The 12,499-nt window shown below is 42.5% G+C and overlaps 1 protein-coding gene across 3 annotated transcripts in view; it reads left to right on the plus strand.

Moving 5' to 3' along the window:
* Positions 1–7,270, plus strand: part of ST8SIA5 (ST8 alpha-N-acetyl-neuraminide alpha-2,8-sialyltransferase 5) — an 80,711-nt gene extending 73,441 nt beyond the window's left edge. For all 3 annotated transcript variants that reach the window (XM_069775518.1, XM_069775520.1, XM_069775519.1), the window contains one exon: positions 56–7,270. In XM_069775518.1, the coding sequence (XP_069631619.1) occupies positions 56–524 (469 nt within the window). In that variant the 3' untranslated portion in view covers positions 525–7,270. The remainder of the gene's footprint in view (positions 1–55) is intronic.
* Positions 7,271–12,499: the final 5,229 nt, after the last annotated feature.

Below are 12,499 nucleotides of genomic sequence, written 5' to 3' on the forward strand. Positions count from 1 at the left end.
GGTCCAGAGTGAGTCTGCGCTCGTCTGACCATCACTCACATCCTTTTCCCTTTAGATTTCATAGGCTGGAAAAATGGAGAAAACCCTTCTACGATGTGCTCCAGGTCTATGAGAACGCTTCCGTGCTGCTGCCAGCTTTCTACAACACTCGCAACACGGACGTCTCAATCCGGGTCAAATATGTCCTGGATGATTTTGAATCTCAGCAAGCTGTTTATTACTTTCATCCCCAGTATCTCATCAACGTCTCACGCTACTGGCTCGGCCAAGGGGTGCGGGCCAAGCGGATTAGCACTGGACTGATCCTGGTGACTGCTGCCCTGGAGCTCTGTGAAGAGGTCCACCTTTTTGGCTTTTGGGCCTTCCCCATGAACCCCTCAGGGATTTTTATAACTCACCACTACTATGACAATGTGAAACCTCGCCCTGGTTTTCATGCTATGCCCTCAGAAATCTTCAACTTCCTCCACATGCACAGCAAGGGGATCCTGCGGGTTCATACAGGGACCTGTAGCTGCTGTTGACAGGGATACTTCTTCCTCTGACACAAAAGTGTAACAGGAACTTGATGCCTGTGTATGGTGTAGGAGGTTTTATTACACCCTGAGATTATGCAATAAATGTTTGATATAAATTTCCTCAAGGCATTGCATCCCATAGGGTCTAGGATACCAGCATCTTTCCTGCTAGCAGAGTTGGGTCCATAACAGTGTAGGAGAAGCAAAACTCCTCTGTTCCAGGGTGTACATTGCCCTGGAAAGCAAGTCAGATAAGAAGCACATTTCCAGTAGGTTTAGGGATAAACAGAGCACATTAATATGGTTATCATTTCACTATGAAGAAAAGCACCAAACTTTTGAGGAGAATCAGTGATTGAGAATTTTAACACAGACTGTATGACTTTACATAGGTTTCTGAATCAAGTACCTTGGGTCATTGCCAGATTTTATTGAAAGCACTGTTCTCTGGTATTTGGGTTTTTGAAAATACCTTTTAGCATTATAGTTTTAAGGGGAAGTATGTAACTTGAGGTCTTTGTTCTCTAATGTCACGAAGTATTGGTGAAAAATAGCAGATAGATGCAATAGGAATAAACAAGATCACTATGAATTTTTTCAGCTGAGGTAGAAAAGAATGTTAAACTCCAATTCACAGCAACAGGTAACTGTGGATCATGGTGTGCAATTGTTTTAGAGTTTCTCTCTTCTTCTCATTCTTGTGTCTTATATTTCTCGTCTCCTCTGCTGATCATGTTTTCTTTCTCATTGTCTGTAATGCTTTCCTTCTAGCTAACGCATGTGTGTATTTCCTCCTACAGTGACCATCTCAGCTTCAGATTGGAGTTCTTGTTGAAGAAACATGCTCCTTCACACTTCTGTAAGCTTTTCTCAGGCTGAATAGCAAGGAGATTGTGTAGTTATATTTTCTGAGTTGATTTTTTGGTTCAAATATCACAGCATAAGATAAAAAAAAGCATTTCCTGTTTGATTTTTATTAAAGACTTTGTAAGACTATCTAAATGTTGATTCACTGTTATGCAGGTCAAGTTAAATACTTTCAGGTATCTGTGATAAGTAGTGGCAGAAAATGATTTTAAAATACAGTAAAGATACTTTGTGGCTTGGTTTATGATGCTTATTTTAAAATTATGCATCTCAAGTTGTCAGATGTCTTAACGTGACATTTTTATATGTTGAGAATGTTACTAGGATAGTAAAAGGGCTGCTGGATTCTTTAAAAAGTTACCCATGTAACTCTGTCAGTTATGCCAAGCTTAATTTTTTCACCTGATACAGTCAAATTGGCAAAATCCTGATGCAGAAAAGATGCCACATATTGCTGGAGTTTATTTTGGCTGCTGAACCGTGGTGTAGTAGGCTGCTGGTATATGCCTTTTCATACTGGTATGATACACAGGATGGTGAGGTTTGCTGTTTCAGCTGTGCTGGCATAGTTAAATGAACAGAGTTTCCTCGTGTAAGTTCTTAGTCTGAAGCACTTGGGCTGTTGTCCAGTGCCTTGTCTTGTCTTACTTAGATTACAAGACCTTTGATCAAGGATTTGGAGTTTAAAGTGCTAGTTCTATATGAGGGATAGTTTTTTGGGGGGAGGGAGAGGGTTTAAATCCGAATCTGGACTTGGATTTTGATTTTGTAATGCATGAATGCACAAAGCTTCTTTTAAAAGCCTCTGTGCTATGCTGAGAGCTGTGAAAGTTGCTCATGCTACAGATAAAATGATCGAAAAGGAAGTGAAGCACGATGGTCACCATTTCAAAAGTCCCTACTGACCAGCAGTGGCCTGGACGGTATGTGAGAGCATATTTCCTTAACTTTACACTAGTCTCCAGAGGTCTGATTACTTTAAAAGCAACCCATATCCTTGATAAAGGTGTCAGAGCTCACTTGGGAAATACCAGCCAGGGGTAGGTGAAGGACCTGTGCTTAAACTTTATATATTTGTGTTGTTGTACTTTTGGTCTTAGAGTTATACCGTGTGTTAGTGAGCACCACTTCATGTTGGCTAGCTGTGAAATATGCAGCACACTAAGAATGAACATATAGATGAAATGGTTTCCTTGATTTAATATGCAAAAGAGATCTTTGTCTTTGCTGTGTTTTGTAAAATTATGTGCAAAGGGCTTTGATAATGAAGTGGTGTAATGAAAGTGCTATTTAGAGAGCAATGTGACCCTGTGGGTTGGCCATCTTGCTGTGCATTAAGCTTTATGATAACAGGAATGGCGCTGAAGCCAGTACCTAGAGCCCTTGCTCCTTATTCTGCCTGAGTATGGGACTAGTAGTGACTTCAGTATTGCTTTGCTGCTGCTGCTTTGCTAAGGTTACCTTCTTTAGTAAGGGATTTTTCTTTACTATGGTGATTGAAGTGAACAAAAGCAACCGAAAGGAGTCTGCTATGTTGCAAAAGATACTTCCAAAAAGATGGGAAAGCACTTGAGAAGCATCCATATGTTGGAAAGAAATGGTGCAAATCCCTCTTTTTAATTGCAAAAATCCTTTTGGACTTTTTGGACAGACAAAAGGATAAGCAAAACTGTAATTACAGTTAACCTGTAATTACAGGGTTACAGATGTTTCCTTTCCTTTGTTTGCTTCACATAAATGAGCAATGTAGATTCACCTAGGCTATACTGTAATAAGTGCAGTTTTACTGTGTTTAGATTTTGATTGGTTATAAATCTATAGCTACTCTATTTTTTTAATGATTTGAAAATGTGTGTGCAGGATACTCGCACGAATGCACCAAAGGCCCAATCTTGCCACATTTATCTGAAAAGAGCTCCCATTCAAGTGGATGGGTATTTTATTTGTGTAGGGACTGCAGAAACAGGCCCAGACATGTCTGTGAAGGTGTACATAGGTGTATAGTTAGATATAAGGAATGATTTGCAAGCCAGAGAGATACTTAAAGAAATATATATTAAATAGTCCTCAAGCTGAAATGCATGTTGCAATGTGTTTACTTTCTGATTCATTTTTCAGATGTTGCTCAAAAAATGATTGAAAAACTATGGCACTTTTCAGAAATGCCATACGCAGAAACTTTCAGATATTTTTTGGCTTCCTTACCTTGCATTGGGTGCTGGAAAATCAGATTCCTGCTGCTGTACCGCAGCACCTGTGGGGCCAAGTGGAAATGGTGTGGTGGCAGCTTGCAGGAGCAGGGCCTGAGGATGGACCCTACCTGCTGCTCTGTTCTCCATGGATGGCAAATAAATACCGCCCGGGAGATTTTAGCTAGGTGGAGGTCACTACCTGTGCCATGTCACTGTGGGGTGCGTGAGCCAGCAGCGACCAGCCTGAGCTTCTGCCCATCCTGCTTAAATGGATGAAAAGAAGGGCTGTTGCAGAAAGAAGGACCCTCCTTGTTTTCTGCCATGATTCTTTTGTGTATTGAGCATAAGAAAATACTCTTCTGACATCAAGAATTTGTCTGAGTTTGAGGCTATTTTGTTTTCCCTTCTCCCATTGCGGTCAAAGCTCCAAATGTCCAATCTTAACCTTCTTTGAACAATGGGATACCTGAGTGATAAGAAATGACCGTCAGGAAGCCACGTATGTTTGCTCCACACTGTTATGGCAAGTAAAAGACATGCATAGCATGTCATGCTTTCCCACAGAAAAGGCTGCAGGCCCCAGAGGAATCCCCTGATACAAAAATCTGATCTGTCCAGGAAGAAATGCTGTCAGCTGTCTGGTACCACGTCCTGAGCTCAAGCTGTAATCCTAGCTCTGTTGCTGAGGATATGGAATCTGAGACAGGGAGAGAGAAAATTATAATATCATGGTTTAATCCCCAACTCCTCTTATTAGTTAGAAGAATCTCTTAAGAAGTTCCTGAGATCTGCATATACTGGCAATGCAAATTCAGTCAGAAAAACTCCGTTTTTCTGCTCCTCCGTTATTTTCAGGTCAACAGAGGAGGCTTATGAATCTGTCAGTGCTTTCATCAAAGGGAAGGAAGTATTTAGTCAAAATAGTTTAGCTGCTTGCTTTTGATTTATGAAATCCAGCTTTGCTGTTGGACAGAATGGATTAAATGGTGATAGGGCCATTATAATATTTTAGCATATTTTCTGTGATTGCAATGGAGTTGTCAAAGCCAGCTCATGAATTGCAAAGGGAGAGCCATGCCGTGGCAGCTCCTCCTGCTGCGATCTCGAGGAGGAGAGGCACCATGGTGAGTAGGTCCGGGGCCGCCTGGAAAAGCGATGTAAAGGGAATATAGGAGATTGCAACCACAAGTCTGGTCCAGAGCCTTTAGCGCTTTGGAGTAACACGGCAGAGATGATAGATGAAGCTTCAGAGCTTGCAACGGCCAGGAGTAGCTCCCCTGGTCCCCGACAAAAGCTGCCCTCATGCAGACTTGACTGATGATAAATTAAAGGCGATGTTCACTCGGGATGGTTAGATGTAGTAGACAGAAGGAAAAGATGTAGTAGATGGAAGGAAATCAACTCTAAGAATAGTCCGCTCTGTGGGGGTTTGGTGAATCAGGAGGAATGTTGCTCAGACCTTGAAGGCAAAAACACTGGTGGTGACGCAGTTCCGTGGGTGGACTGCCCGTGCTTGGCTTTCCGTGGCAGGAAGGAGCAATCTCTGGTTTGTGTGTGAGGGAAACCGAGGCGGATAAAACACTGAGACATGGAGCAAGAGGGAATCTATCTTTTTTTAATCTTCTGAGGCCTGGTGGCTTGCCAGCAAAGCTCTGACTGTAGAGAGCAGAAGCTTGGGTAGTGAAAATGGAGAGCTCTGAAATGGTCTTTTCCCCCATCTTGCTTGCATCCGAGCGTGCAGAGAACCTTGGAGCTTTTATTAGTATATGAAGAAGGAAACAACAAAATCCGGCAATTCCTAAGGGCCAAATTTCCTGGGAAATTCTGGAGTGGCCTGAGCTTTTAGGAATAAAAGAGTCAGTATTTATGCTTAGGGCCTTTTCTAAAATCCAGTGAAGTCTGTGGAAAGTTTGGTGTACTTCAGGGCAAGCCTCCAGAAACAGGCCCTGATCATGGGCAGGAAGAGCAGCCTCTTGTTTCTTACTCACTTGTTTTCAGATACATTTTTTAATGTATTGTAGATATGGTGCAGTAGCAATACTGTGTTTTTAATGGTGTGCATAAAGAACAAACTTATCTGGAAGCAGAAATGTTGTGACCGTCACTCTCCCTTCCAGATTTTGGCACTCTTCATCCTTTCAAACTCATCTATGCAAAGCATTTCATTGTGGTAGTGTAAATCACCATATGAAATCACAAATGAATCCTCTGTACCTGACTGTATGTATGCGAATTACATGCCTCGAGAATAGAGTTTGTTCTGCTTGCTTTCAAATACCAGCATGGAATTAATCAGTGATATGAATGTGTTTAAGGCAGGATTCAGCCCATTCCCTTTGAAGCCAACACAACATTGGCTTTTGGCTTCAACAGAAAAAAACATCAGGTCAAATGCTTCTAAGCCAATAACCTGCATCTCCCCCAAAACCCTCCTAGACTATTACCATTTTATGTCTTATTATCATCCTGTCTAATGTGGCTGAGGCTGCTGGGCATCCCTGTGTTGTCTGCATGGTATTCACAATCAACAAGCAATTGTACTTAAGTGCTTTTAAAAATAAACTTAAGGGAAACCCAAATGTATGCTAGGCGTTAGAGCGAGGGAGCCTGAGTCCCAGGCCATGAGCACCCCCAATGCTCCCTGAAGCCCTGAGCATCTGAGAAACATCAGAAAGGAGGGACTGGGCCATAGTGGGAAACTTAAAGAAAGACAAATATGCCTCAGCACTTCAAGGATTGAAAGCTGTAAATATGTTACCGGCGTGTCTGACTTTCCCTTTAGAAGCCATAAATGTTCCCGGTGTTTGATCTTTGGGTAAGCTGATGTATGTTTTTAACTGTACTAATCACTGTAAAATGTGTTAGCATGTAAAATGGTGACAAATTAAGCCAGGAAAATCAGATACTGTGTTGGCTAGCTCTCGAAATGTCTGTTCTGCCTGAAACTGTCTGATGGACCAAGACACTGAAGTATCTCCAGTGCTCCATTCGGCTTATGAAGACTGGTTATTACCTGCTTTAGCAGCGGGAAGCAAACAGAACTGAATTAATCCCTTTTTGTTAACCTCGTGTTGACCAAGTGATACACACTTCTGTGTGACACTAGAGCCTGTCCCCTTAGAGACGAGGAAAACTGCCTGTACCTGCTCTATTTGGGACAGGACGTGGTGATTTTTGCTTCATTTCTGGGTCCTCCTTATTGTCAGCCATGAGGCCCCTGATCAAACCTCTGCATTCAGCCCATGTAAATTGTATTGAACAGCTGCTGTCTGTTGAATATGTCCCCTGTTTTCACCTGGTGGGAAACAAATGCTTAGTTTGGAAATAACGGAGCAAAACTATGTGTCTTCACGCTAGGGGAGCTTGGGCTATTACAAAAATAAAGCTTGTTTCATGTTTGTTATTTCTGTAAGGCGGTGACGGTGGAGGTGGAGAAACAAAAGGATAGTCATGGTAGTTTCATGCTGATGTTAATCCCTTGTGTCCATTGAGTCACCTTTCTTTTTTCAACCTTCCACCCTGTAATTTTTGCTTATTGTTTCTGTAGCTGTATTATGGTTGTAATAGAAAGCCTATCAATTGATGTAAGCCATAACTAAAACAGTAATCAGGGTATATTTTTGGTCTGTGTCACTGTGTTTGAAAGATGATTTAATTCTATTGAATAAACCACTTTAACAGTTTTATGGGAAAGGCAATCTTTGAGCTGCCTTTTGTGCCTTCAAACTCATTTTGTATTTTCTGCTGTTCTGTGTCTCTGAACAGAGAGAGTTGCAAGCTCAGCTGACAGAAATTGGTTCGTATAACTAGAGCACACCACTGTAGAATTATATGATGATATAACATCATATATATATACAGATATAAAAAAGTATATGTAGGGCTATACAACGATATAAATTGAGAGTTTGGTATTTTGATCACTGGACTTTCAATATTACATTCTGGATTGTAGCCTGCAATATATATGGGCACAGTAAGGTAATTTATTACTAGAAGTAGCAATCTGTGCACAGACAAGCTTTGAAAAGCCGCTGCAATCCCCGGGTTTTGCCTACTTACTCCTTCCTAACAGCTCTGTCCTTTACTGTCCTTACCCTTCACATAAACTTATCTTCCTTGGGTCTGGTGTATCTTATTGAGCCCCAGTCTTACAAGCTTACATTTCCATCAATATTCTTAGCATCTGGAGAATTAAAACATAAATGCAAAAATATTTGTGGGAATACAGAATAGCAGATGAAACAACCATATATTTTTTTGAAATTGGGTATTTTCCTGTGGCATTCTATTGTTCTGAGATTATAAACTGAAATAGGAGTAGGTAACAGCAGTAATACGATCTTGGTATTAGCACTGGTATAAGGAAAATGTAAATGACTTTGAAGATGCAGAGCTGTGGTGAATGCTGGAGGAATCAGTTCTCATTCTTGCTGACATTAAAACCGATGGATGTACTTCCTTCCCCCAGCTGCTTGTGATTATTGTTAGTGATTATTCAATCAAGAAGAGGAAACATGTGGAGAGGGAAAAATGAATAGACAAATTGACACTGGATGATATAATTGCTGTCTATCACATTGCAAATTGCTCAGCTAAGCAAGCAATCAAAGAATGGTTCATTTCCTAAAGACTGCAGCATCTGTCATTTTCCTTAGTGGCGTTTGCAGCCTTTCCTCTGAGAAAGTCTCAATAAAAAGCCGTAGTGAATTACAGAGACATTTCACCACAGTCTGTCTCTGACAGTGCCCAGGAGTGGATACTTAGAGAAAAAACAGAAGAAATAGGGAAAGTAATAAATGGCCCTTCTGCTGGTATTCCCTCAAACTGGTATTGCCAGTTTATATTTTTGGCCTCAGCAACGCTATATGGTACGGAGTGTCAGATTTTAGCTCTGCGCTCGTGCGATGAAGTGATTCCTTTTGCTTTTGTGAGCTGCTGCTTTCTCCCAAGGGTGCCCAGCAAGATGTCTTTGGGTTGTGGGACCTGCTAGGTGATACTGGGCAGATACTGACCTCCCTTCTTCCACCACAGTTGTCACAGGCATCACCTCTTGGAATAAAAGCTTTATGAATCTCTATTTATCTTTTTTTTTTCTTGTTTTTTTTTTCCAACCAGCTCTAGAGCTGTGATGAGCACTGCTAACCAGAATCTACTCCTGGGAGGTGAAGTGCTAGCAGTCAGGTAATTTTTATCACTTAGTTAACTGTTTTCTTGCTTTAAGGCTTCAGCCATCTCTAAGCCTTCCCAGTGGATCTGGATAGAGGAATAAACCATTTAAGTCCATAAAGAAACTATTGTCCACCACAGAGAGGGAAAATATTCCATTAAGTGTGTATAACTGCCGCCACAGGCACTTTTTCAGGTGGAGAATACACCCTGGTTACAAGGATGCCAATTCCAAAGCTTCCTACGTGTAGAAACTCAGACTCCACTAATTTTTTTCTACACCTGAAAACTATTGAGTTAACAAGTTCAGGTCTTAACCAAGAGTTTTTTTGTTGAGCATGAGCATTTTGCTGAAGGTGGGGTGTAGAAAATAGATGGCTATGTAGACCTGAGACAATAATACAGACCTCAAATCCTACCACTGAATGAACACAAACACTACAGGAGGGTGTCTCACTAGGTGTCTGCTAGCAACTGTGATAGCCCGAAGTAGACATCTGTAGGCAGAAAGGCAGAGACACAAAACAGAACTCTGAAATAATTAACAAAATAATCCTTTTCTTCCTCTGCTTTTGAAGAAGTGATGTACACATCCTCCAACACACTCAGATTATTCTTGTCACCTAAGCCCACAGTTTTACCGGGTACAGAGGCACCGTCTTTTTCTCTCTTGGATGTGTCGGATATCATTTCACAAAGCTGCAAAATCAACGGGCGGTCCTTTCAGCTCATCATCACCAGCTTTGTTTTGCATTTCATTACAACTCGTGGAGGTGAAATCGGAGGTCCGGTACACCTCGCCTGCTCTTTTCTGCTCAGAGCTGTAGAAAACCACCGTGGCACTGATGTCCTCCCTCCTTGCTGACAGCATCCCGCCGGGTGCTCGCTCCTCTCTGCCTACAGCCTTGGGGGTGATGGGGACATCTTTGCCCGCAACCCCTTTTCCTCTGGCTTTAACTGGCAGGGATTTATCAGGAAGATAATGAGGGTTTGGCAATGGAAAAGTGTTTCCTGGGGAGTCACTGAAGTCTCTGTCGCCAGTGGGTCAGAAATTGGGTTGAACAGAGGTTCCTTGCTGTTGGGGCAGCTGGTCCTGCAGGGAAAGGACAAGGGGCTCTTGTCTCCATCCCAGTTCCTGGGATTTGGTGCTGCCTTTTGAGACCTGGCATGCTGATATATGAAGGGTATCCCAGATGGAAGGTTTGCTGCCAGGCCAGGTTTAACTGGTCTGATACAGCACGACAAAATTAATCAACAAAAATAAGCTTTCTCTGGGCTTCTTTGCATCTTTAGGTATAATAAGGGCTAAAATCCACTGTTTTCCTTTCACAGGGCATCTTTTGTTTATTTTTGCAAGGAATAGATCTTGTCAGATGTACTGACAGCCAGGACTGTCACACTGTCAGTTTTACCAGTCTTTCTGCCTTGCTGGAGTTATTTCGAGTCAGTTTTGGGAAAATGAAGTTCATCCTTTTCCCAGACGAGGTGAATGAAATGCCATCGAGGCATCTGAGCTGACGCCTAGAGCTTCACGGGAGCGTTTTCATCTCACTGCCTGTTTGCTTAGCGGCGCTTGATAAAATTGTGGGCTGCAGTCAGGTCAGGCAGGCAAATGCCTTTCAGGCAGTGGAAGTTAATCTTGGTAACATCCGTGTTTCTAAGCACGTTATTTCCCTTGAGAAGTGCTGAGGCACTGAGGGAGTCTGATAATTTTGCAAATAATTTGCCATCTTTGCTGCTCAATGCAAATGCCATCAGGCGATAAAATAAAATACTTGAGTCCCTAATGCCGTGCTCTTCAGATGTTTCCATGAACATGTGGTGCAGGATGATGAATATGGAATATGGGTCCCCTTCACTTGAAAAGATTAATGGCATTTTTTGACTTCCCGTATAGGTATTTCATGAAGTACTGTGTACTGAGAATGTTTTTTTTGTTTCAGAATTGTCTCCTCAATCACGTCCTTAATAAATCTCTCAGAAGCTTTGCTTCATGTGGCAACATTTGGGAAAGGTTACGCAACGGTGATGGATTTCATATCTCACTATGTGGAAAAGTGATTGAGTAGGCTCTTTGAATGATGGTGAGAATGAAAATTAACCACCATCAGATATTTCCCTTTCTTCTTTATGGAGTAGCAGTCACTTATGCAGAACTGGTGCTATCCTTGCAACCAGAGGAGATGGTCTTCTTTCCCCCTCCAATTCTGATGGTCCAGGTATCCCATAGATAAAACTGGTTAAAGTCAACTTATTTTGGAGAAAGGATAGCCATGTCTCTGGAGCAGTGAGGGTATTTGACTGAATAGCCTTCTCTGTTTACCTGATATGCCCATTTTATGACCAACTTGCCTCTACTGAAGGTCCCATGGGTGGTGGGACCCAGATTTGCCACCTGCGGGAGGACACCCCCGGGGTGATGGTGGCTTTTCCCCCCCCATCCACCCCATGTGTGTGGAGCTCCCCCATAACCGGGTGGTTCGACGTGTGCTGTCCTGCTGAGATTTAAGGTGTGTGACATGTGCAGCCACAACCCCTTGAAAGGGAGTATCATAGCATGGTTCAAGCTGCTTTGTCCACCACCTCCCTTCCCTTGCTGAAGCGGGATGCATCTCACTGTTCCTCCTGCCTTTTTCTGGGAATCTTGTTTGCTTTCTCTACGAGGTAATATGGAAGTGGTGAGGGGTCCTTCCTTGTTCTGCCAGACCACGTAACTCCAGAAAAACTTTGGTCCACAGCAATCTTCGGGCTGCTGTTTATGGCCTGGCGGATCTCTCTGCTTCTTTTTTTTCCAGCAGCCGAAGGGAGTCAGGAGGATGCTGCAGAGCTTCTGCACATCACTGCGCCAGTCTCAGACCAGCCCCAGAACCAGACTTGGTCTGACCTTCTGCCTTCCTGCCTGCCATTGAGAAAACTTAAAAGCCAATCTTGCCTGGCACCTTTGCACCCAGGAGGCTCCTGTTCTTGCTCAAGCCAACTTCTTTTCTAATGAAGATGCATTTCTAATGCATTTCTTTTTCTCCTTGACACAGTTTTATGGCTCTTTAGTCTCTCTTGCCTTGCAACCGTAGACAGTGACTTGTATGTAGCAATGCAGATGTTGGGATTAGATGGATTTCCCTGGATTTTCCATGCTCATGGGAGCAGAGAAGCCTCGCTGTCCTCCTGTTGCTTCAGGATCAGCGGTGGCAGCAGTACATAAGCCAGTGCTATATTTGCTGGTGAATATAAGGGTTAAGGGTTATCCCCTTGCTTGCTGGGGACATGTAGGCTTCAGGGGTCCAACCCACCCTCCAGGTACCTCTCCAGCTCACCCAGGCACAAACACTCTTTATTTCCCCAAACCACTCACTTTTCCCAGAGCTATATGCTGATTTGTCATTCTTATTTGTTATAAACTCTTAGGGATAAAGAAGGACAACCGTAATGACTTGCTCATATCTAGTAGCTGCTTTAATTGGAGGTTTGGAGTTGTTTCATCTCAAGTCACAGACCTGTTAACACTGGCAGAAAACCACTTTTTGCCTTTCAGTATTTCTTTATCCACTGTTACAGACAATCTGGTTCTGTTTCTATGTTTATATCTGATCAGTGTGTTACCTCACTTGTCTGAATAAAGAATAATTAATAAAAATCAATGTATACAGTGTTCTACAGAGAACAGATCTTGACTCTGTGTCTGCACAGGCCTCTTATTCTGCAAAATAAACCTGCTGACATCACTTTATTTAACATGCTGGCAGAATTAAATGT

This window comes from Haliaeetus albicilla, chromosome W (assembly GCF_947461875.1).
Source record: "Haliaeetus albicilla chromosome W, bHalAlb1.1, whole genome shotgun sequence".
Classification (NCBI taxonomy): Eukaryota; Metazoa; Chordata; class Aves; order Accipitriformes; family Accipitridae; genus Haliaeetus; species Haliaeetus albicilla.